The following is a 26,163-nucleotide window of genomic DNA, read 5'->3' as shown; positions in this document are numbered from 1 at the left end:
CTACTATGCAAACGTTTCTATCTGCATCACTGCTATCAACAATGCCTCAGAATGACACCACAGCGACGACGAACTAAAGGAGATGTGCATGTGTGTTACCACCACTAATGAGTGCAGCTTAGGAAAGTGTGACATGTGCCCAACGCAGAACAATTTTACAGCCGAGACGTTGCTTTGCATGACGTGTGCGACATAGAACTTTCACTGTGGAAGCCAGGTATAGGCTCGAGAAGAACTTCCTTGCATGCGAGGCCTTCGTTGAAACATGTTGCCGCTGGATTTCTCAGCACATGACATACGTCACAAGTACCTAAGGAATGTGCAAAAAGCAGTCATCCGCAAAGAGAAACTTTGTGTGAGACCGCGCACAGTTGTGTTTCGCTTCGATTTTGCACACAACTGGACTGTGGTCCTGCCTGATGCTGTTTAAAGCTACCATTCGAAAAAAAAAAGTATTAAGATTACGATTATCACGTGCGTGGTGTCTACAAGTGGTCAGTCCCGCAGACTCGCTGTAATAAGTGACGATATCTGCCACGAGATTGTGAGTGTGTTCACAACACTGGCTCTCTAATGGCTTCATGAATGGCTGGAAGAACATGAAGCGATTTACAGCGAGTGTGTACGTGTCCGACGGCGCAAGTGCGCACTCTAAGAATAGATACGAGGTGTTCGAAATGTCAAAGTCACCAGCATTAAGAAAGTTATCCGCTCCTGGCCATGGAAAGAACGCTGGCGACGGCATCGGTGGCATCCTGAAGCACAGTGCCACAGTGTACAACCTACGGTCCTCGCCCGCGGACGTCATTCAGACGGATACAGATTTTGTAGCGCAACTGAAACCTCGCTCTTTAAATGTAATTATTTTGCATGTTTCCGAAGGGAAGGCACAGGAGCATAGGTTGGTAAAAACGGAGCAGTGGAAGCGTGCAAAACGAATCCCCAGCCCCGGCGAAAAATTAGTGTGGACAAAAGCAGCGAGGCAATACGAAAAAAATTGTGTTTCAAGTTTCTCCAGCTTATGTTTAGATATGGTCACGGAAGACTCAGCTAAACATATTTATTGTGTCAATAAAATATACTTCTGAACGTGCATTTACCTCGTTTCTGTCCGAAGGGTCTACCACATTGAAATTGTCGTTGCATCGCGTATTGCAAGCATCCACTTTGTTACTAGACACACCGAATGGATATTATAGAGTGGACTTAGCTGTGCATAGTGTCTAGGCTCAGCGTGATACACTATTCTGTGATGTGCTTCGATGTGCACGTCTGGCGCATTAATGTGCGTATAGCGACGCCTGCGAGCCGGGCGTGTCGTAAACATTGCTTGAGGGGGAAAAAACACGCTACTCTTCCCAGGCAGAAAAAAGGAAAAATGTCTTCCCGCCATTAGAAAGAAGAGGAGTGAAGATACTCGTGTGGCCGAAAATAATGAAAATCGAAGATGGCATTTTTCAGATCTGTGGCGAAAATTTGCGTAATATCGCATACGTTCCGCATTCGAACTTAGCTAAAGTACATAAGCCTCAGAATGATACACATATAAAAACATGCCACACGAAAGGGCGTTTCACGGCGTATCGAATGATACTAATTTGACTTCAGTGAGATAAACGAGAGTTTTAGTATATCGTACGCCTTTGCGTACGTAAGGGATAGACGTTGAGGATTCTGCGCACTGCGCGAAGCTCTCTTTCTGTTATGGGCGCGCGCAGAACCACCAACGCTATCCCTTACGTACGCAAAAGCGACAGCGTACGATATACTAAAGCTATCTAAATACTTACAGTGGTATGCGACCGCAAGTTGTGGGATTTTTCGCCGCACATGCCGAGTTTACGATTTTGCTAGAAATAAACTACACGATACACGGTGGCGAGAACAACGTGGCCCTGACACTAGTACCCCGTCTCTGACACAAAAAAGAATTTACCCTGTACGAGGGAAATCAACGCCTCAGGAAGCGCTCTTATTCGGTGTCGATGGAAGCGCGCGTAAAAGCCTCCGATCTTTCCTCCTCTCCATCCCGGAAATTACTGCTTGCACGAGCTTAGGGCGCGTTTTGCATCGCTCGAGGCCCCCTTCAACATATATTTTTTTCGTCCGAATCAAAAGACCCAACTTCCGTGCCATGTTCGATTTAAAACGAAACTGCCCTGCACTATGCAACATAACCTCAACCTGCCTCTGCTTTCCACTCGGCCAACAATGACTCGTCTCCGTTTCTTTCACAAAATTTATTATCATGATAATTACCTTAGAGAATCGTTAATGCAAGAGCCTATGTATATCTCAGCTTGTACCGATCCCCCGTAGAAAGTGGGAATTTCCTCATGCTCAACGAGGTCATTTTACGATTAAGTTTTACCTCGTTGATGTTAAGTTACGTTAAGTTATGCAAGGTTATGCGTCCATTACGCTGCATAGTCATTTTTCAATTTCTCTGTTGTACACTTCTGCAGTCATTGTTTGCTCTAATCGACCGAAATGTACCATTTTCATTTCATTCTTTCACGTCTACGAATCTGTGCAATTTGTTCTTGTGGGCTTTGTAAATCTTACGGTATGCTACTCATATAAATATTATAGTATTAAATGTTATCCACTCCCCCCTGTATTGTGTCACGGCCCCGAAAGTAAATAAATAAATACATAAGTTTGAAAGGTCGCACAACGCGACAACCGTCCACCTCCCGCACGCAAATCCTTTTTGTGTGCCATAAACGAGCTTCCTTCACGCGACTATACTCAAGTATAAGGACCATAAACTTTTATGCATAGGTTCCCGTGGAGCTATCTATATAATCCGAGCTGAGTTTTAGCGTAGAGGCAGAGGAATTTCTGGGAAGTGAGCCCCCGAATGCTAGCACGTTACAAAGGCGCCATATCAAAGTGCTCTATCACTCCATCATCATCTTCAGATCAGACTATCCTGGACATGCAAACAAATAACGGTGCACGTAATGGTGGTCCAAACTGTTAGTAGAAGTGCAAAGCAGACTTTGCAGCACACCACTCAAAACTCCGATGCTACACCAAGTTTTCCTCGGAAAGACATGTAGTACCAACCAGTGATTAATCCAGACAACCACCAATCCACACACCCCTAACGTTTTTCTTTTTATTTCTGTACACCCTCAAAAGAGGAGGCTTGCTATTTCGGCTTTAGAAGGAATGTCGGAATGACGGAAGGTCAGTACTGATGCGTATAGCTGTTATGACGTAACCGTAACACTGACCCTCCGCCCAATTTTTTGCAACCTCCCGTGCCTGCGATTCTGGATAAATCAGTACCACCAACCCCAATTGCTACGAGCACGACGCAGCCACTGTGCGGAAGTTCGCGCGCCGCAGGTTTCCGGAAAAAGCACGCGCATCATTACACATTCACTCCCATCGATCGTGAAGCGAGCGAGCCCTGTCTATTGATTGTAGCATATCCCAAGTCTGGTACTCACTTAAACAGCTTCTACCAGCCAAAAGGGCTGTCCGCAAAACGAAACTGCGCTATGACTAATAAAGACAAGCTGTACACTCAGGCTGACGTCAACCACGGAGAAACGTCCGTTGTCTCTTTCTACTGAGATGTGATTAGGGACGATAGAGATTCCGAGAAGCGCGCGGTCAGGTTTCAGGTATCAGATGCGCTGGCCGTTTCATGGAACCGCCTCTGCGTCAGTGGGAATTTTGAGCATGGCCGGTATGCACCTCATGTTCTAATCATGCTGATTTATGTAGGCATCTGTGGGCAGCGCTCCCGAGTTGCCTCGGCTAGGCAGAAAAGCCAATGTTTCACTCATTTAATTGCTTTTTTTTCAGGATGTACTACCGAAACAAGCAGTACAATATATGTCCGTTTCAAGCTTTAATCAATATGATAGAATTACACCGGACCCTTTACTAATGACCAAAAAGAACCTCACTGGCTTCATTCTAAACATGGACAAATCCCTTTATCCTCATTGTGTATTTAATTTTGTTGCCTCGTTACTTTGTTATTTCGTAATTCGTTAATTTGTATATTGTTATTTTGTATTGTTACTTTGTCATCTTGTATTGTTCCTGTACGGTGTACATTGGAAGGGGAGCCTTAGTCAAGCCTCCTTCGCTTTTTGCTTCCCCATCCAACCGAAAGGAAAATAAAATATTGAATTGCTATTGAATTGAATTCAGATTGAACATTGTTGTATCTAAGAGTCAGATTACATCAGTCAAAATGCACAAAACATGCAGCACAGGAGCTTCTCATGCGTGCATGTACAATTCTCATATTTTACTTTCACTCCTTTCCTTCTAGTGGTACATGCCATCGAAGAAATCGCGAATGAAATATGCAAAAATTATTGGACGTCAGTTGATCCCAACAACGAACCGTCTGCAGTACGAAGCAAAGACGGGCCTCCCCTTCCCTCTCTCTCGAGCTGCCGAGCAACGTGCCGGCAGTCTGTGCAGGCAGCTCGGTTTATCAAGAGCAAATGGTATTCGCATGGGCACCCTGACAGTTTATCGTGCGTAATCTGTTCCATCTGAACAAGAAACGTATCACCCACTTGGCCGTCTGCAGCGCGCTCAGTCCTATTCCGACCAGTCGGCACCGAAAACAGTGTATCGTCTCTTCGGCTGACCAAACTGGAGCAATACTTAGAATCTGAGGCTCCAAATGAGCTCTCCGAAATACGCGTCAACCGCAACAAAAACATTGTTGCAGTTGATGTGAAAACGTCTGGAGGCGTCAACAAGCTTCTATGCCTCAATTATCTATGCGCGATCCCTGTTCGTGCTTTCGTGCCGCCTCCCCCGGGGTCAACCACTGGTCTGGTCCCCGTGTCTGACACAACCGCAAGTGACCGCACTATCGCAGCACGTATCCGTTCAAACATCCCAATCGTCAGCGTCCACAGACTTGGGAAACCTGGTGAGTGGGTGAAAGTGGTGTTCTCCCCCGTAACTGCTTTTCGGATAAATCCTACGCAATGCCATAAATGTGGACGGTTCGGCCACGTCAGTACAGCTGCCGCCGCGTCCAGGTATGCGCAAAGTGTTCAGGAGATCATGAGGTGCAAAACTGTGCAGATGAAAACTGCATAAAGTGTGTAAATTGTGGAAAGCAGCATATAATGACCGATAAGACCTGCCCTGTACGGCAACTAGAGACAGCTGCATACAGGTTCAGTGTCTCCAATGAAGTCCCGATCAAGAAGGCTCGGAAAGCAATGCGACAGAGGAACGTCCAGTAACCTTTTCTGCAACCTTGGGGAAAGAACAGCCCAGAAGCGTTCGGGCACCCTCCGGCCGATTCGTCTCATTCAGGCTCCTACGCTGCCGCTCTGGCACTCCAAGCCGCTCCAAGTGACCGCCTGATACACAGCCACATGGCATAACGGGAAACAAAATTTCAGACCAGACACACGAGTGCCAATTTCGCTCCAACAGCAATACCAGCAAGGACGCGCCTATACTCAAGGGGACCTCAAAGCCAGAGGAGGCAACAGAGAACGGACATCAGGAGGGACACAATCTCGCCCGTCTGTGGTAATCACGATAATCAACTTCGCCTTCACAGCGCTACAGCACCTCCCCCAGCGCCCTTGGATCCCAAAAGGCATCCGGGATTTCCGAACGCTATTGGCACCACTGCAGCACACCCTGGCCTCTCTCTTCACGGTGTAGCGACATGTTTCATCAACAACTGCATCAAATACTCAGTTCCTCCCCTCATCGGGGTTCTTGTCAGACAAGCTCAGTGTCACTTTAGTGCCGGGCTTCAGTGCCGGCATGGGAGGATACCACAAAATATTCCAATGGAACATTGCTGGGCTGCGCCCCAAGCTGTCCGAACTTAAACTTCGGCTCCAAAAATCGCATTACAGTATCCTCGCACTTCAAGAAGCAAACATTCCACACGCGTGCAACATCGGGGGGTTCGTCAAGTACACCACAGCCACCATACCCACTTTTCAACACAGCAGTGCCGCCATATTCGTTCTCCAAAACCTCCCGCACCAACAACTACCGTCCCAGCACCTCTCTGACGATGTCACGGAGTGCGTAGCAGTACAGGTTCTTATTGATCAGCACAAGATCATCGTAGTCTCTGTCTACATCAGGCCACACGCGACGGGACGGCACGTCGCCCCCTCACACATAACAAGGATACTGAAAGTCTTCCCTGGACCTCTGATAGTACGCGGAGACCTCAATGCCCACCATCCTCGATGGGGCGCAAAATCCACAGACAGACGCGTCCAGGACATAGCTGCCTGTCTCGCAGACTCTGACCTAGTGGTTGCGAATACAGGCGAAGCTACATTCTTTTGACACCCACACTCTAGTGCTATTGACGTCACGCTCCACTCCACTGATGTCCCAGCGCATTGGTCTATCCTCTTCGACACCTGGGGAAGCGACCACTTCCCGATTGAGGTCATGTTAGCGTACAAGGAAAAACACAAAAAAAACAGTGCACAGTAGTTAACTGGGACAGGTACCGCGCCGGATTTTCCACGGACCACGATGACATTTCCAGTATCATAAGGCGGTGCCTTGCCTCCGCGTCTGTGACCATCGCCATCGCATGCAAGAGCCCTAAGCCGGACCTCAAGTACCTTCGCCTCTGCGCAGTCCGCCAAAGGGCACAACGCATCCTGCGACGTCACCCCTCTGCGGCGAACAGGACCGAGTATCAACGGGTCTCAGCTGTACTGTGGCGCTACGCAAATACCTTACGCCGGGCCCAGTGGAGATCTTTCTCCGCATCCCTAAATGAGCACACACCGGCCAGAAAAATATGGGGCGTGGCAAACGCATTTATGGGACATTCCAAAAGCGGAAATCCTTTCGCTTCTTTAGCCATGGCTAAGAACACATCAATGGAGGAGCTCGCCGAGGACTTTGCAAGCAAATTCGGCGAAGGCAGAGACGTTCCTGCAACTACCTTCCAACCGCAAAGTATGCCGTCAGACCTCGATCTCCCCTTTACGATGTGCGAGTTACAATACGTACTATGTCACCTAAAGGCAAAATCGGCCCCGGGAGCCGATGGCATAACCTACCAAGCTTTGAGAAACCTGCCCCCATGTGGTTCCCAGGCCGTTCTCAATTATATCAACAACGTATGGGTATCGGGTAACGTGCCTGCCGAGTGGCGAGAGAGTGTCATAGTTCCCATTCTAAAGAGGGGCAAGCCAGTCAACGACATACCATCCTATCGTCCCGTGTTCCTCACCTCATGTATCGCCAAACTCACAGACCGCATGCTGCTCAGGCGACTGTCATGGTACCTGGAAGCCAAAGCTATCCTTCCAGACCAAATGACGGAATTCAGAACACACCTAAGTGGTGCTGACGCACTATTAGATTTCATCTCCGACGTGGACAATGCCACAAAGTGCAAAAAGAGAACCGCGCAGCGGTTTACTTTTTTTTTTTTTTACCAACATCGGAGGGAGGCCCGCCGTTTTCATTCGTGATTTCCTCAGTGACAGTACATTTAGGGTCCGCCTGGGAACGACGCTCAGCTTACCGAGATGCCAGAATCTTGGGTTACCTCAGGGATGCGTACTGAGACCCATTTTTTTTAACCTTGTCCTCTCTGGTCTTCCCAAATCCTTACCGAGGTCAATGCCGGCGCTGAACATTTCTGTTTACGCAGACGACTTACGTTTGTGGGCATCGGGGAAAAAACCAGGTCAGCTCAGAAAAGCCATCCAAGACGGCATTACTGCGGTTGATAGCTATGTTAGTGCCTGCGGGCTGTGACTTTCGCAAGACAAAACATGCTTTATGCACCTGGGGCCTGTGAAAGGTTGGCCTCATTTGCCCCCGCTTTCCCTAAATGGAATACCCTTGTCCAGGGTGAAGACGCAGCGGTACCTCGGCCTTGTGATGGACAGCCGCCAGTCGTGGGCGCCACTCACAAAAGCGCGATGCGCCACTCAAAAAAAGAGATGACGCTCGTCATCGAAGGAGAGCCACTGCATGTTGCACCAAATATAAGGGCCACATTTGAGGACCTGGATGTCGAATGTACTGATGTCATTGAGGGTGTGGCATTACTGTTGGCTGTGTACTGGACCTTCAATGTCAAATACTGCCAAAGAAACCAGAACACGTACAGCGTTCTAGAAAGAATGTTCGGAATTGATACGACGGGCCCAATGTCTCCCACAGCCACAAGTTTAATTTCTGCCCTTAAGAAGCTCTAACTGTATTTTTGTAGTGAATAAAGCTGGCATGTCACATGCTGACCACTAAGTTGTTGGTAATTTATCCATATTTTATAGTGCTGTTTTGTAGTCCACAGACCTAGTAATGCGTACAAGGCCTTATACTTAGTAACATTTACTAACAATTAAGTTTTGCTTGCCTAGTAACTGTCACTAGACTGCCAGGCTAGTGACGTGTCCCTGACTAGCAGGGTAGTAACTGAACTACCAGTCACTTACTAGGTGCAATTACTGACATTCTAGTAAACTTTGAGACAAGTGGTTACTACCTTTTTGCTAGTGACACCTACTAGATTATTCTTAAGCGTGATGCACATAGTACGGCTTCAATCACGGGGCACTGCGGCATCGCTACAGTGGATGCCTTACCACAAGGGCATACCGGGCAATGTGCCACGCTGACTCTCTGGCAAAAGCAGCCGCGAGAACCAGGCCCAAAGTCAAAGCTCCCCCAAGCAACTTCTGCTGCTCGAAATCAATTAGGGGGTATGTGTGGATGCTGCACCCTGACAAGCGCACGAGAGACGGATCTGCACCTGGGTGTCGGGGCAAATCGAAAACCGGAACCGAAAAAAAAAACGCTATTTTGGTGCGAACCGGAACGGAATCGAAACCATATACGTTTTTTTCGCTCAGGAGGGAAACCGAAAAATTTATTTAACGGTTTTCGATTCAAGCAAAAACTTCGCCGGTTTCGACTGCGAGTAGGCGAATGAAACTGTCGTCGTTTGTTCTGAAGTCATGCCATGGATACTTTACGAGGGTTACGGTGCAATGTGTGTCGGTATACTATGACCCTTAGGCTCCCTCAGTCACACCAACGTCACACCACTTCACGGCAGCAGCAGAAGCTCCGGCGCAAACACAAAATCTACGAGCTGCGCTCTCGCCCTAACTCAATTTGAACGAAACCTACGAGCTACCTGTGCAGGCGACAAGTCCCGCATTGTCTTCTTTGCTTTTTGTTCCATTTAGTAGTAAAATACATTCAACTTTCAGGCCAGCTAGCCGCGTTCACTGAGAGGCATTTCTTGCGTGCGGTGTGGTTTGTTTAAAAAAAGAGGCTTGACCCGCTTTTCACGGAAGGGCGGGATATTGAAATGAGCTATTGGTCGATATCCATCGATTGCTCCTTCGACTCGCATGCGGGGCACGTTGTTAGGGCTGTCAATGTAATGCTAGAGCGATATCCGCCCTTTGGGGTGCTTACCTTCAGATATATAGGGAAAGCGCACGCAGCGTGACCAAGCAGCACGGCTGTAGTCTCGCACGTATTCCGTGCCTTGTCATCAGATAAGCCGATGAAAACGTGGCACCTGTATTTCATCGGTCGTGCAAGAGATTTAGTGGTTATGCAGCTTTTTTCCAAGGTCATGATAAGAACAGATTCACATGATATACCTCACAAGAACCCCCTGAGTGGACTCTTGAAGATGCCATCAACGGTGGTAGCTTATACCCATGTCACACGGCAAATTGAATGTCATTCCCAGCGAATGACATTTGCACTGAATGACATTCGTTTCGTGCCACAAGGTGAAATCAAATGGCAATACATGCGAATGATATTCTCCCAGCGAATGAGTTCCGAGAACTCATTCGCTTTTCGCTCTCGCACTTACACCATACCTTCACAGTAGAGAGGTGGCCAATTACAACAACGATAAACCGTTTGAGGAAATGAAAGACGAATGAAAGTTGTACTTCAATATTTTATCGTGAATTTGATAACTTCTGACACGAAGGAAGGAAGGCCAAAGACTGTGTTTCGAAGAACTATCCTCGTTCCCAGACGCCACGTTGCCCTGTGCGTTGCAGGTAGGCTTCTTAGTTGTCTTTCATTGTGGTACTTAGCCAATTAAATGACTTTGAAAAAGCAACGATTTTGTGAACCAACCTAATGCTCCGCTAGTTTCGAGCAAAAGAGATAAAAATGCCCGTATAATGCTTCATATGTTCGCCCCCTACCGTCCTAATTATCGACAGTGATACCATTTGCGAATGACATTCTGTTTCTTCGTGTAGCTCGGGGCACGGCAAACGAATGACATTCGGTGCGACTGTCATTCGATAGGAATGCCATTGGGTTTGCCGTGTGGCAGGGGCATTAGAAAGTCTTTAGAACGTCATCCCCTCCATTGCCCGTACAACGAGCATTTCCGAACCGCAGTGATAGCGGCTTTGACTCCGCTGAACTCTCGGCTTCTCACAATAATGAAATTGATCGGTCCATGATCACGACCACCTTACCGGCGCCGCGAAAAGCACCACTCGCATATCTGGACACTACAGGACGCCAGTCCTCCACGTGAAGCACATCATTATATCCACCTCAAATTACCACGTCCAGTGGGCAGAGTATCGTACACTCTTAGAAATGAACTTCACCACATAGCACGCTCATAGCCAACCATCACCCCGAATGACAACGTTCTCGCCCCTGATCTGTTGAAAACGGGAGGAGGAGCCTATTTTGTGCCATTATGCACGGCACAAAATAGGCTCCTCCTCCCGTTTTCAACAAATCAGGGGCGAGAACGTTGTCATTCGGGGTGATGGTTGGCTAGGAGCGTGCTATGTGGTGAAGTTCGTTTTTAAGAGTGTAGCGGTGACGACTCTCCTAAAATCACCCATTATCGAAATAGAAATGTGGTTATTTTTGTTCGCTAGAATCGTTACCGCTAAGGTGAAGTTTTTGTTCAAATCGCGGCACTCCGTTTCGTGGAAAGGGTATTGCGTCTGTTCGTTACTTGTTTTACTGCCTTATTCTCTTCTTTGTTCGGAGCGACGGCACTATAGTTCTTCCTTGAGGTTGTTAATAGTGGCACGGGAAATACCGAGCCCGTCATGCTCTGAACGACGTGGACAAGGGAAAAAAATAATCCAGCAACTAAAACAATTAACGTCTTTTCCTAAATGTCACGTGGTTCACGTCACTCTAGAACACTGTAGCTTTCTACGAACCTGCCCAGCAAAGGCTATGAAGTCACTCAGTATCACTTTACGTGCAGAGGAAGACTACGAAACAAGACCGCGCAAGGCCTCCGACTGAACACAACTGAATTTTGTGAGTTCCGTGATTCGTCTCTTTTCGCCCCTGCTTCGAATGTCTCACGCTTAGAATTCGTATGCAATCCGCACGAACAAGCCATCAGAGACGGGAAAGTTACTCGACAAAGGGAACCCACTACCAGCTAAGTTTCTGTGCAAGAAATGCAACTTAGTTATTAGCAAAGTTACACGTAATGAAAATGAACTTGAAATTCCTAAGCTTGAAGTTCCTTTAGAAAAGTATCGAGTTACTTTCAAGTTAATTGCTACCGAATTACAAGTTTTTTTTTTTATTCCTTATAGAATTTTTATTTAAAAAGCTCGCAGAGCAAAATATATTCCGTTTTAGCAGGTAGGTTATAGAGCCAGGCGAACATCCTGTAGGGCAGCGTTTCCAATACGACAACTGGGTGACACTGGGTGACTGCATAAATGCATTAATGAACTAATTAATTAGACGTTTTCTGGGAAATCCGAGATAGCAGAAATGGAGTCCAGTCATTATTCCAATGCTTATTCCAATGCACCATCCTTATTGAACAACCTGTGAAGTGAACGTACTTTGAGATATAAGATATCAAATTTCGCTATGCAAATGAGCCGAGTATTTTTGTGGGTATCTTGTATGCAAGCCTGGCTTAGCCTAGGGACGAATGAAGAGCGAACGAGGACCGATGAAACGGGAGGGGTGATGTGTTTCTATTTTTAGCTTTTCACCTTTTCTTTTCTTTGTTTTCTTTCTCCTTTTCTCCTTTTCTTTCTCCTTGTGGGAGTAGCAGAATTCGTCAGTGACGAATTCAATATCTTCGGGGTTTTTTCTACAATCAAACTCAAACTCAAACAACCGATGAAACGCCATGAACGTTGGATTGAAGCGGCCTCGTGACATTCACATTCGAGTCACGGCAACTTTTTGTGCGCTGCAACGATTAGAAGAATTCGCTATTAAACTCAGATCCTAGCGTCTCTTTTGTTCGCTCTGTGCGTCGTACACTCCGGCATTGAACAAAGTGGTCTACAGGCAGCTAGACTTGAAAAATTACTTTTCAAAAGCAACTGGATTCCGATTACAACTGCGTGGTCATAAAAGTAATTACAATTACAAAATAAGAATTGCAGCCCAACTGGAACTACACTGTCATCAAAGTAATTAAAGTACAGTTACAATTACAAAATAAAAATCGTAACTCAGCTAACAACTACAGTTAACTAGAAAAAGTAATTGAGTCACAATGGATTCATTACAATACATATTTTTGTTGTACACAATACATATAATCTTATTGTATATTTACTGAAAAACCAAACGTCTTGTGAACTAAACGCATGAGATGGTATTGACTAGTGGTACTGGAGCACGATGATTAGCATGTTTCCTGTCGCCGGCTGTGCTGTCTGAGGTTTTCCCTGGGTTTTCCGAAGACTTTCCAGACGAATGTCGGCACAGTTCCCTCTGAAGTCTGCCCAGGACGAATACTAACCCCCCTGTCTCCCACTCCTTCCTGCTGTCCTCTCTCCATCTGTCCACGTCTGTACGCCGCTCATAGCCACAGTTGCTTCGCGGCGCTAACACGAAATTAAGAAAAAAGATTAGCATGTTGTTCAATCTTATAATTGACGGGGAAATAGTTTTTTTTTTTACTTTGCAGAAACGTTAGGATGCTAGACAGCGATAAATGTCCTTTTTTTTTAAAGTTAAGCGAAACACAAGGGAAATTCCTTGTGGCTTAATAATAGCAAAGGAAATCATATAAGGTTCATTGACCTTCGGAACCTTGGAGTTCTTAGAGTTATTGTCCTTGATACCTGCACGACTTCTTGTCATAAATATAGGTGCACCATTGGAGCACTGCTGGATAGACTTACATTATCACATTTTGTTAATATGCAGCATAAAAGACACGGACAAAGTCATCAATTTGCATGTTAGCGAATTATGAACGTTTGCCAACTACCCCACTTTGTCCTTCTAGTTCGTCCCATATTATACTTCATGAAGGCTTCAAGCTGATTGGAAGGTGCCTTTCAAATTATTTCTCGCATAGTAGTGGCGCTTTTGTTTTTGACACAGTAGTGTACTCATGAGATGACTTGTGACGTTGCAGCTGCAGCCCATTGCATGCCCACTTTAATGACATTTGAAAATGTTATTGCTGACTGTTTTAAGTTGCTACATCGATCAGGTCTGTCTTGAAAATGGATTACTCGTTAGAACTTGCGATGAGACGCTTCTATGTGGGTAGCCAGCTATGTCAGCACACCATATGCCGACGACGAACGTGGGATTGTCCTGGGACGAGCTCTTCGCTACTACTTAGCTTCCCAAGCTCCCGCTTGCTCCGCCCTCGTCAGCGATCGTCGAATGACCATGGTGCAAGTAAAACCAAAGAAAAGACCAATGTTTTGTAGTGGCTCATTCGACGCCGGCACCAACCGTTGGACTGCACGAGAGCGGATGCTGTCGCCAACCACTGAGCCGCACGAGGAAGCGTGGAGAATGAAGCATTCTGTTCAACATTGTCACACATTGCGTACTTGTCTCGTGTTCGCAGCCTCAAAGTTTCATGAAAACATTGAAAGGAAGATCTAATACAGCTTCAGACTGATGTTCAACTCCAGGGATTTGTTAGGATATGGAACAATATACCGGGTGTTTCAGTTAAATTCCCGGGCTAAATAATTCGCGAACGGGTGCACCAATCGAATAACTTTCTTTTTTACAAGTATCTGTCCGATACCACCTACAAGCTGCGCACTGTGTGAATGAGCGGGAGGCGCGAATTATTTACATGAAAATTCAAATGAGTTTCGTGAAAAAACGTAACTTCTAAAGCAGGGCGCCGTCGGTATTGAAATGGTTACTACCCCTTTTGGGAACTTCCGCATGCTACAGTCTTTTTACCGCATTGCATAGCGCATCGATCATCATATAGCATAACATACAGGGTGTTCAAAATTAAGCTTTCACGAGCGCCACGCAAACACAGCGATGACACGAAACCGGATGATAACTTTACGCTACTTGTGTAAGAAACAAGTGCTGCTAATTATGTAGCACCTGTTTCTTCTTCAAGGAACAGAAAAATAGCAGCCAGTTTTCCTTTGTTCGCCTATTTATAAAGTGCTAGTGAAAGCTTAATTTTGAACACCCTGTATATCTGGATATGATCACAAGTATGTCTATGTATGCCTACGTCGGTTTAAGCTGTCCGATTAAGTGTGCGTTTTGCGACAAACGTGCGTTGTGATAGTTTCGGTTTACATATTTTTGTCGTGGCTGGTCGCGGCGAAGCGCAAAAGGGCGTAATTCATTTGTGTAATTCATTGGTGTAAGGACGTAATTCATCGATGTATAACTGAGTGGAAAAGCGTCCTTTTGCGCTTCACCGCGACCAGCCGCGACAAGAATATGTAAACCGAAACCAATTAATTACAGCAACAAATGATCCGCTTCGGTTGCAGGTTTTTCTCTATAAGGTGTCCACTGAAAGCCTCAAAAGGGGTAGTACCCATTTTAATACCTACGGCGCCCTGCTTTAGAAACAATGTTTTCTGACCAAACTCATTTGAATAATTATTTAAATAGTGAGCGCCTCCTACTCATTCACACGGTGCGCAGATTGCAGGCGGTATCGGACAGATACTTGTAAAAAAGAAAGTTCTTCGATTGGTGCACCGGTTCGCGAAATATTTAGCCCGGGGATTTAACTGAAACACCCTGTACAGCCTACTTGCATGTGTACAAGTTTAGAAAAGCTATGAAAAAGAAACATGCAGCATATTTTCGTCACTGTGGTTTCTTTATTCATTTTCCCCATGTGGCAGCGATGAATCCCATATGTTTGTGCAGTGGGTCGTCATATCTGCGATGCCTTCCTGATTTAAGAGGAAAGCAAAATGTATTTCCAACGCTAACGTCGAACATCGAACTTATTTTCTACGTTCAACCTCCTCTGCCAACGGCGACGATCACAGTGGTAGCAGGGAACGACTCTTCAGCAATCATAGCGCAAAGCGTACTATGTTGCCAGCCTGCTGCTATGATAATTAGGAAGTGAACACAAATTAGCGATTCCGCACGTGGTTGTGAGTACGCTCCTGACCATTTAGCGGCCTCCCACTCTGCGCAGGCGGAGGCGGGCAAAAGCGAACATTCGAAGCTATGAAATGGCGGGGAATCCGTCCCTGGCTTTGACGGCTGCGCACGCGTTGCGTTCGCACACGATAATAGAGGGGTTAGGGCATCGTACGCTATCGCTTCTGCGTACGTAAGGTATAGCGCAGTGGTTCTGCGCAATGCGCGAAGCTCTTTCTATTGTTTGCACGTGCACAGAACCTTTTCTTCCGAGTGTTGTGAAAGAGTAAAAATCGCGGATGTTGCGAAAGTGATTCAACATTTGAAATGAGGAGGGACAAGGCGCAGGTCCACTGGGAAGCACGACGATAAAGGAATACCCTGAGACACACCACGAAAAGGACAACACAACAAAGTTCCCAGAACTTGTTTGCATGGATTGGACTGGGGACTCAACTCGCTCCTGTCGGATTCACGTAAACGAGGCTAGTGAGAACTTGTGTTGGGTCGTCATCTTCCCGTGTCTCAGGGTGTTGTCCATCGTCATTTGAAATTAGCTTGTATACAAATCGCGTACAAAGTAGTTCAAATAGTAATTCCGAGAGTATTACAATTTCTTTGCAAAAGTAATTCGAGTACAGTTACGATTACGTAACAGTGCATGTAATTCTTGAAGAAATTAATCACTAAAAGTGTAATTGAACACAGTAATTGCATTATTCCTGGTTAATTGCTCTGCAGGTCTGCCCACAAGCGCAACGCTTTGCTTTCAAGCAATACAAGCACTTGTTCCAACTAGAAAGAACACGTATTCAGACATAACCGAGCGAAAATAATTATTTAGGAGTTATTATTAAAATTCGGCTCTATCTACCTCAGAATACGAAACGCGTACACGAAATAAATCATCACTGTTTCAGGTTGTGGGTGGCGCGCCAACAATGGTACTTGTACGCATACTGCGCTTGTTCGGTACTTGTACGATGACGTGTCTTCAGGTTATGTTTAGCGATAATTTATCTTAATGATGATAATAATAATATAAAAATAACAGCAATTATTTATTAAAAATATGAATACACGTCTTGTCTTGTTAAATTCCAATCGTCTAGTGATTGTAACGTGCCTGTTTGCATTGTTCTTCCCACGATATCTACCTTTAGTCTTGTTCATATGCGTTTAATATGACCGACGTCTTATTGTTGTTATTAGAGAATGACAAACTGTTGTACGTGACTGACTCAAATCTCCTTCCTGTCGCTTCATTGGATTTCCTCTATGTTGTTAGAAGGAAACCTATACCGTCACACACCGTCATCCGTCATGACGCGTCAGTCGTCCAAGGCCATCTCAGCGGCATCCTCCGCGCGTTGTCTCATCTCCTCCTTATCGAAACGCCTGCAGAGTGCTCACCCACGTGACTCATTCACACTCTGTGGGTATATGAGCCCGCAACCACTTTGTCTCCTGCCGCTTTGTGAACATGTCGTCCCTGCTTGTCCTTTTGAGCCTGTCCATCGCCCTGCCCGCCTCGGTGCTTGGACATGGCTTCAAGACGGGTGCTTGCCCCTCAGTGGATGCCATGCAACAATTCGACCCGCGAAGGGTGAGTCGACTTTCGTTTCTTTCATTTCGTTTCGTCGAACAAAGGTTCTTATTTTCGTGTTTCCAGAAGCACAGTTAGCATTTTCCTTGCGGGATATATCAGATTTCCCTCGACAACGATTCCGTTTAGGTGTACAGCGATTTCCTACCTTTTCACCCCCGACACCCTTCGAATGTTTGGCGGCACCCTTCCCTTCCTTCCCTGTGCAGTACTCATAGGGGGAGTCTTGCTATTAAAACGTCAGACGCATGTCGGCAATGTTACACAAAGCTGTTACAAACCTAACGTACCCGTAAGAATGCCCTCCCTATACACGCACAATTTTTTTTAACTTTCTTCATGATTCAGATTCTGGATGAAATAGTGTGTGCAAGCGGTGCTTGTAGCCTTGTCTGCTGTTGCCCGTGCGGCACGTGCAGCCTGTAGCCACACAAGTGTGAGCGGAATGCACCTTACCTGTAAATCTACTCCCAATTATTGTAGCCCTGCGAACGTGTTCCTATAGAGCTCGCAATGTCGTAACCTCATCCTCCAGCTGTAGTCGAACCACATTCGCCATTTTCACCCTCAAGCGGTTGCTTGTGACAGAATGACCGTCTTGTCCTGCTCACACATCAAGGGCAACGTCATTTTTAGGTAGGGATAGCTCAACGGAATCATCGAATCCCAGACAGGGATTCGAGATTCGGGAATCCAAATCCCAGTGCCCAAAACGCGAGTCGAATCTTGTTTGTTTCTTTTTTTTTTTTTAATTGGGGCCCCCAGAGTCCGCAGTGAGCCTGATTGACCGCCGTTTATTTTCTTGCTTGTTTGTTCACATTGCTCCAGATATTGATGAATTCAGGCAGGAACTCTTGTATTTCAAAAGTAACATAATTCTTAGTTTGATGGCAAGACTTCAGACTCGAGAATTTATGTATTTCCTGTAGTCGATGAGCAACATGTTAAATAAATAAGTATATGGGTATGTTTTCCGCTGAAAGTGTTATTTAAGTTATTAGAGTTATTTATTTATTTATTTTTTCGTTAAACAAAGATAACAAATTCATTTCTGCTTCGAAACACTTTTCAGTAGAATTGTTGTTTTTTTTCTGGATTTTTGAACTCTTTTTTATGAAAGGATTCCAAAGACGAGAATCGCAGAACCTTCCCTGGATTCGGAAAATTTGGGATTCGTCCCATCTCTGTTTTTAGGTCATAACGAGTTCGATCGATACACATTGGTATACTTTTCTAATTTCTATGTCGCTTTTGAGCGTGCAGACAGCACCCGTCGGCATAAAACAGAGAGATGGACGTATTTTGCTAGTGTAAATTACGCAGTGTTTCTTGCATGACACGGTACAGCCCATTCCTCCGAATTATGACTGCATCGCACGGGCCCCGGTGTCGTTATCACGCCTTTGGGGCCAGTCACCATTACGACGTCTCAAGTGCCAGTCTGCGTGTTTTACTGAGAGGATATCGGATAGAACTCTTTTGGGTCGAACCTCGAACCCATCAAGGACTTAGGCTGCGGAAAGACAAATATCTGATTCTCCGCTAAATACAACGGAAAACGACCTCCGTAAAAGAAAGCTAATCAGATTCATTCCCATCGATCACATATGATCGACGAAGTTCGACGGCCGATCTAATGGTTTCCGTGCTTGATTGGGAAATCCCATGTATTCCAGACGCGATGTTTGCCGTTGCAATTGGTTTACGTTTATGTTGTATTCGTCTACAGAGATCGAATTGTGTATTTTCTACTATGCCTCTCCTTGCGGTTTGCGTGATCGAAGTGTCAGTGACGAAGCTGTATGGGAAAGCGGATTTGTCGCACCTGAGCAAACGAGGTCAATTTGCAAATATACACAATCGACAAAATGACAACTAGGACAAGTGTATGTACACTGCACTGTTTTCTTACCTCTTCGAGGTTCGTGAGAGTGTCTCAATGTTTCGTTTCGTTTTGTGTTTTTTTCGTGCGTGATTTGTTTCACGCTATGGAGTTTTCCGATAAATCCGTCAGGACGGCACTCTTTATTTGCTCCCTATAACAATTGAATACTTGCCGTTGTTCGGTGGCAGCAGTAAAAACAATACATAGACGTACATTCCATCCAATGAGCGGAAGTCATCCCCAAAATCCCCGAAATGCGATAGCCGTCAAGTTTCTTTGTAGGATGGTAGCCATTTTGCATACACTTGTACATCGGATTTAATCATTTTCCTCATATATTTTCTCGCACGGCGAATCTATGATTTTGTTCCGTGAACTTCACCAAGACCTTGGAGCATGATAAACTGTAGCAAACCACCTGACATGAGCTGTGCGGTTCGCTTTCGTACACCTGAGAGGTAATTATTATTCTCCAAATAGCGTAAGAAACTGGAAACAAAATGATACTTGGAATTACATCTGTCTCTGTGGCTTCCTTTGCGAAGAGCCACGCATGTTTCTGTCCTGTCACCGAAACATTCGTTATCGTGAAGCCGATAACCGCACTTCAGTGCGAGAAAGTGATTAGACTGTTGGTTTAAAACACACGGCACACCAAGTGTTCCGGAGCAGCTGGCTGCACTGACGCGACTAACATCTCTGTTATGGTGCGTTTTCTCCCTCTCTCTCTCTCTCTTTCTCTCAAGTACAACCACTGTGTCAGAGAGGACGATTCTATGTTCCCAGCTTCTCACGAAGCTATACTGAGTCCTGTCAAAATGTTTAAACAGGCAAAACAGTGGCAACAGATTTCGTGAAAACAGTTTTAACTATGATTTCAAATACCGTGACATATGGAAATCAGATCGATTATTTAAAGTGGGACACGACAGCGTTTTAAATAAATTCCTCGACCCAATGCGAAATTGATTTAGTTTCGGATGCCTTTACTTGAGTAATGAGAGTAGAAAAAGCACTGAGTTTTCCGAAAACTTTCCAGACGAATGTCGGCACAGTTCCTGAGGTCGGCCCAGGACTCACGCTAACCCCCCACTGCTTCCTGCTGTCCTCTCTGCATCTGTCTACATGTGGTAGCGCCGCTCACAGCCGCAGTTGCTTCGTGGCGCTAACACGGAATAATAAAAAAAAAACGTGGTAGATCCGGATCCCATAATATGGATCCCATCTATGCTATGAACCATCTAGTGCGTAGTGTAGCTGAACATATTTCGGAATAGAAACATGCTTTTGGACCAAAGGTGACTCTCACTGTTTGGAGTCCACGGAAACTGTGGGATTAATCCCACAGCGTATTTGACGATAAAATTATTTTCGAGGCCTCGTATCCGCCGACAGCGACGGTCTCGAGCATGCAATATATTCCGTGTACAGTTATCCGAAGGAAAAATCGTACGCTACATGGTCGTCGGACATTGGACGGCACGGATAATAGTACAACCGACAACTTTACAAGAAAATGTTCCAATAGACAGCCAGGAACACAGAATGCAATGTTCAGGTGTGCCCTCGGGAGGAGGAAAGGCATGTCAACCATGTACGATGAAAGAAAGTTCTCTCCGACAGGTAGTTGGGATGGAATACAACGATATTGCGCCGCTCCCACGATTCTTAGTCAGTAAAGAAAAAATCGAATAATATGGAAAGGTGTACAGTGAGTTCAGCATAATTGAGTTCGCGAGCCCACGGGTCCCGCGAAATCCACGTCGAGCACCACTGTATCCTTCCGAACACGTACACGGCTACGAGTGCGCGACAGAATGCAAGGCCACAAATCGATGGCCGCAACTTGAAGCATTACCAGTGACCAGATAAAAAGTGTTATGCGTGGCGACGAGACGCGCCCAGCAGTTTTGCCAAAAAGCAGGGATGGATCACTCCTGGCTGTCTGAGCACCTTGTTCTGCGGGACTTTACGGAGCGGGTAGCCGTGCGGTACGCCTCTACAATCCTCCATCCCACACAGCTTATTCTCAGGGAAGAGTAGCGTCTGCCACTCTCTTCATACGTACAAACTTGGAGAAGACACAATGTGCAGGCTACCTGGTGAACCATGATACAAACGAAAACTCCGAGACGCAGGAATACACATCCAAAGGTTTAATTTGAAACAAGATTCACTCGTCCTTTCGCTTTCAGGAAAATATTTCTGAGAAACATTTACTCCAGCATACTTTTTTATTTTTTTTGTAATACCAAGTCGGCTTGTGCATGACTAATCTTTGCCCTCTCTTTGTTTTTCAATAAACCTATTCCCCCTTTCTGTGTATCGTTTCCTAGAGGTCTTGCCCTCTGGTGAAAGATGTCACGTGCGGATGTTTTGTTTATGTCCTCAATTGAGTCACCGTCGGTCGCAATTCTGCTGACTTCGCAAGCGTGACGGAATCGAAATCATCGTCGCCTTCCAGCTTTAGAAGTCATCGTTTGTTTTTTCCATCGCGTAACATCGGGGGCTCGGCATTCTGAAGCCCAGTGAACAAGCCTAACAAAAAGGAAAGGGGCAAATCTGAGACTATAGAAAGAAAAATATATAGGGCGAAAAAGAAAATGCACACCAAGAAGGTATCCAGGCTCTTCTCTTAACATTTGCTTACCATTTAACGGGATCTTCTACCTTGCTACTATATCCCTTGGTGTTTATATGGGGTCTACCGTGCGTCTTTGCCGCACTAAAAACCTGTTGCGCTCTTGCAGTTTCTTGGCGTGTGGTACGTCATTCAGAAGACATCGACAACGAGCAACTGCTTGAAGCTGAATATCACGCAAGCAGGTAGCGATTATAAGGTCCGCGAGTACGCAAGGACGTATGCGCTGGCTGCAGTTGGGTAAGTGTCCAGTGTACCATTAGTTAATACTAAAACCGGTAAAATTTCATTGCAACCATTCCCCAGCTGAAAACACACAAGACGGATGCAACCACACACCGGAGCACGGTACTCGCAACAGAATGAGTCCATTAACAAAGAGTTTGTCGCGACTGACATCCCCATTTTTCCCCTTACCACATCATCATCACCATCATTTTTTGTTCTACTCACGGCGCCCCCTTGCAGACCAACCAGTCAGCGTCAAGGCCTGCACATAACGAGTTGTTTTCCTGCCATATAAGTTTTATTTACAGTTATATTTTATTTTAAGTTTTATTTACAGTTCTATTTTCTGAATAATGTACACAGATGCTACACTTACACACTTATATCCCTGGTTTTGTGATGCGCCTGGCTTCCTCAAACGGTCTACCCTCTTTTCCCTGACAAATCGTTTCGTATAGTATCTTGAATAGGACCACAACTTACACTGGTGAATGTGTTCTGTTGTCTTCTTGTTCAGTGCTTCTCTCGCTTCCTGTCCATTGTTAAGAAGCGCAGGCTTTTCTGTGTCCAGTAGGTCTGTTGTACTCTGTTCTTTCCGTTATCACGTTCGCTTAGTCTAGTGTTCACACATCGTGAACTCTGCCCGATATGCACTTTTCCGCACTTCAACGGCATTTCATAGGCCACGTTCCTTTTGCATTGCACGAATTTCTCTATGTGTTTTATGTTACATCAGCTCACTCCCTGATGAATTCTGTCTATTTTACCTGACACGGACACTAGCCAGTCTCCTGTTCCAAAAGAACTTAAGAAGTACAATAAACCTGAACTAGCATGAACATCCTTTATGACACCTCAATTCTTATTATCCTGTTTCATCCATAATACTTAATTAATAATAATAACAATACTTACTTACTTAAATATTTGAACAGTTTAACAGTCCCATTATGCCACACCATTACCAATGGTATGCCAAGTTACCAGGCCTTGTAGCTGTAGTTACAATGATGTTCCTACTGACATTTTATTGCTTGTTTGGACAACGCAGCCTGGACCATACGACCATTTACGATGGCACGCTGACCATTCCTGACCAGACTCGGCCATCGCAGATGATGCTCAGCTTCCGATTCGGTAAGCGCACTAAAAATGTCTCTTTTCAAGAATAAGTAGATCTGAATGACTCCCATGGATCACGTGGACTCATGCCACAAGTTCACGATTTCAGTTTGCGAAAATTGAGATGGAGTTAAAAGTAGACACCGTTGCACACAAAAGCACACAAAAAGTTGCCTATTGTTCTCTAACACTGAGTGAACTATAACGTCACAGACCTTCTTCTTTTCTCTCTCTTTTATTTTCTTTTCCAACGTCAACATCAACATCATTATCCTTCTTTCTTTTTGACGTAGAGTTGAGTTTGAATGCTTACGTTTTCCCATTTTTCTTTTAGATTTTGTTTCTTTCTCTGTTACATGCAATCTCGATCGCTGCGTGAAATATAACTTCACAGATTTCTACGCTTCAGTTTGCCCTCCCTTTCATTTTCGTTTCAACATCAACATCTATATCATTCTTGTTTTTGTTTTGTTTTTTCTTTTACGTAGAGTTGATGAGTTAGAAGTGATGCTTTTGACGTTTTTCCGATAGCTTCCCAAACAGCACAACATATTGGCCCAATAGTGGGCCCAATGATGTGTTGCTTGAATTATGTGGCTGACACGGGTGTAGGGAAAATCGTCCCCGGAAAAAATGTCCCCCGGAGAGATCGTCCCCGTAGGAAAAGTATCAAGAAAAGTAGTTTTTGTCAAACGACGCTATAGCGAAGCGTTGCACGCGTGCCCAGCAATGCGGAGCGCCCCAACAGCATCGTGAACTGCCAAAAACAAGCCTAAACTAACCTAACCTCTGAAAACTAACCTAGGACCCGGCTCTAACCTAGGTTCCCACCGGGAACGTTTTTTTCCGGGGATGATTTTTTCCCGATTCCGGCTGACACTTAAGCAGTTTTAATGTAACGTACGAGTATTTGGCGTTGTGGTTTCGCGATTACTTAAATGAATGCATTAATTAATATTGTCAGTCAATTAGCAATTTATATCACAATTAATTCATTAAATCACACTAAGAGTCGCACAAAGTAAGTTCTACGCCCAAAACCTCGGTGGTCTCTCCACCGGAGGCAGCCCCGTTTGGGGAAACTAGCGCAATTCCGAGTACATATCGTCTTAGTGTCTATGTTCATTATCATGAAAATAAAGTTGCTGCTGTTGTTGATCGTATGCTTCACCCAGTTCAAAGAAACAGTTCGACTTCGTCGCAACTCACATCCCCCTTTTTCTTTTCTTTTCTTTATCACATCCTCATCCCAATCATCCAAGAAACTGAGTCATTGGCTTATCACGTTTTCGGGATTGTTGTGGTGCACACCTTCCGATGTACTAAAACTCCCCATTTTAGTAGATCGGAAGGCGTTCAACGATAAGGTTTCGAAAACACGATAAGCGAATAGATTGCTGCGAAGGGGCTGGCATCACATTGCTGAGCTTTGATATGATAGCGCTACTAATTGTATCGTTTCGATTTCTGTTTCGTATTGTTTCCGATCTGCTTAAAACTCGCCCCAATACATTTCATTTCTCTTTCCGCAACTTTCAGGTGTCCTGGGTCGAATGCCCATCACTGTAGTTGATACAGATTACAGTACGTACGCCCTGACGTGGTCCTGCAAGCGAATCCTCTTCGGCCACGTCCACGACGCTCAAATTCTGAGCCGAACGCCCACGCTGCCTAACAACGTGCTGGACAAGATGCGCCGGAAGATCGAAAGCTTCGGGATTGACAGCCACGGATTAAGCTTCGTCGACCAGTCCAAGTGCACGGGAATGCTCAGTAGCAAAGCGGATAACGACGGTATATTTTCGATCGGGCCAATTCACATCAACCGGGGTGGATCGCAACCTTGATTACCTCTCATACAACACTCGCATTGCTCTGATAAAGATGTGACATGTTGGATATGTACCTCTCCGCACATTCATCGTCATTGTTTCCGTGCCATGCGCCACGCACAGAAGAAATAAAATGTGTCATACATGTGCGATTGAAATCCTTCATCTGCTTCTTCTTAGGACGCTTTACTACCTTTCTTTCACCCAAGTAAATTTGAGGTATCCTAAAGATTTCAGAAGATTTGTCTGTTGGATAGGCTGGGCCCTTACTACTCATACGTCAAATTTTCGTCTCAATTGCGCTCGTAGTTTATAGAAAATTAAAATTGAAAATAACGGTAACACTGTGTCGAAGTGGTCATCAACTGCGCATTGCTCGTCAAGTAGAGCGGCAGAACTGCATTGCATGCGGACAACACTGGGACTAAAACTAAACAATTTCCTACGTGTCGGCACCGTATAGCCAACAGAAGTCAGTCGGGAACATATACTATGGTGAGCTAGAAGGTGAGAACTTCTAGCTCACCATACATATACCACTGTCGCTTCATTTCCCGCCAGAATACCCCAGTGGGAAAAAATTCTGGTGGGCCGTTTTACCTCAACTTTATAGCAAATTTAAGATATAATGCGCTCTCTGTCACATTTGTGACTTGTTGTGCTGCGTTTACGAGCAATAAGAGCTGTGTTAAACTACGGCGTCAACGTCAACTACCTTCCTGCTGCGTTACGGTACTTTTAAAAGGACGGTCGCATCCTTTCCAGCCGATTTCGAAACGACAGTGTCATTTTACACCGCACTGACCACCTACAACATACCGAAAATCCCAAGTGAGACAGCATGACATGACATTTTACGACTTGCCTACCCAAATGTAAATGACTAATCACTGAAACGTATAGTAATAATGAGGTAGGTTTAACTCACCAAAGGGTATTCGAAGTCGTAGGAGAAGTGTCCATGCATAGACAGGAAACAGAAGCGCGACAGGAATGCCCAGTTCTGGAAAGCAGGAGACAAAGCAGGTTAGCAAGGAGGAACATGTAGACACAGTAGTTGTTCCGTCGAAGCGGAATCAGCTATTCATGGTGGTGGTAGTGATGGAACTGCTTGCTGTAGTTCGTCACGCTCAGGCGGGCAACGTCGCACTGTTTACGTTTTTTAAAGAACTGGTAACTGGATGGTAACGGTTGCTTATGATTTGCTCATAAAGCACACAGCTGATTAATGAGTGTTAAGTTCCTCAACAGCAAGGTGGTAATGGTGGTGAAAGGGCCGTTGTCGGCTTCACAGAGGTGGGCAACGTCACGACTGACGCCCAGCCTCAACAGCAACACGACACCACTTAGTAAAATTAGAGGACAAACGACGTGAACCAATGAGACATACAATCACGCTTTCTCGTCCATCTTGATGCATGAAAACTCACGTTGCGAAAGCAAAGACTGCAGCAGATGCTGCAATCATCTGATGCGTTTTTAGAGTACCTATGCA

General features: G+C 45.4%; 2 protein-coding genes across 2 annotated transcripts in view; one reads left to right on the top strand and one right to left on the bottom strand.

Annotated features, from left to right (window-relative positions):
- LOC135385217 (transmembrane protein 145-like) overlaps window positions 1–25,665 on the bottom strand; it is an 86,187-nt gene extending 60,522 nt beyond the window's left edge. Inside the window, exon 1 of the mRNA XM_064614417.1 lies at window positions 25,597–25,665. Within this exon, the coding sequence (XP_064470487.1) occupies window positions 25,597–25,635 (39 nt within the window). The 5' untranslated portion in view covers window positions 25,636–25,665. The remainder of the gene's footprint in view (window positions 1–25,596) is intronic.
- LOC135383123 (apolipoprotein D-like) lies at window positions 16,751–24,818 on the top strand. Its single transcript, XM_064612730.1, has 4 exons — window positions 16,751–16,960; window positions 21,596–21,726; window positions 22,766–22,851; window positions 24,376–24,818. Exons 1-4 carry the CDS (start codon window positions 16,838–16,840, stop codon window positions 24,681–24,683), a joined length of 648 nt encoding a protein of 215 aa, XP_064468800.1. The 5' UTR covers window positions 16,751–16,837; the 3' UTR covers window positions 24,684–24,818.
- Window positions 25,666–26,163: the final 498 nt, after the last annotated feature.

The sequence above is a fragment of the Ornithodoros turicata genome, chromosome 2 (assembly GCF_037126465.1).
Source record: "Ornithodoros turicata isolate Travis chromosome 2, ASM3712646v1, whole genome shotgun sequence".
NCBI classification, from domain to species: domain Eukaryota; kingdom Metazoa; phylum Arthropoda; class Arachnida; order Ixodida; family Argasidae; genus Ornithodoros; species Ornithodoros turicata.
The sequence above is the reverse complement of the archived record's forward strand: the minus strand, read 5'-3'. Positions and strand labels throughout refer to the sequence as shown.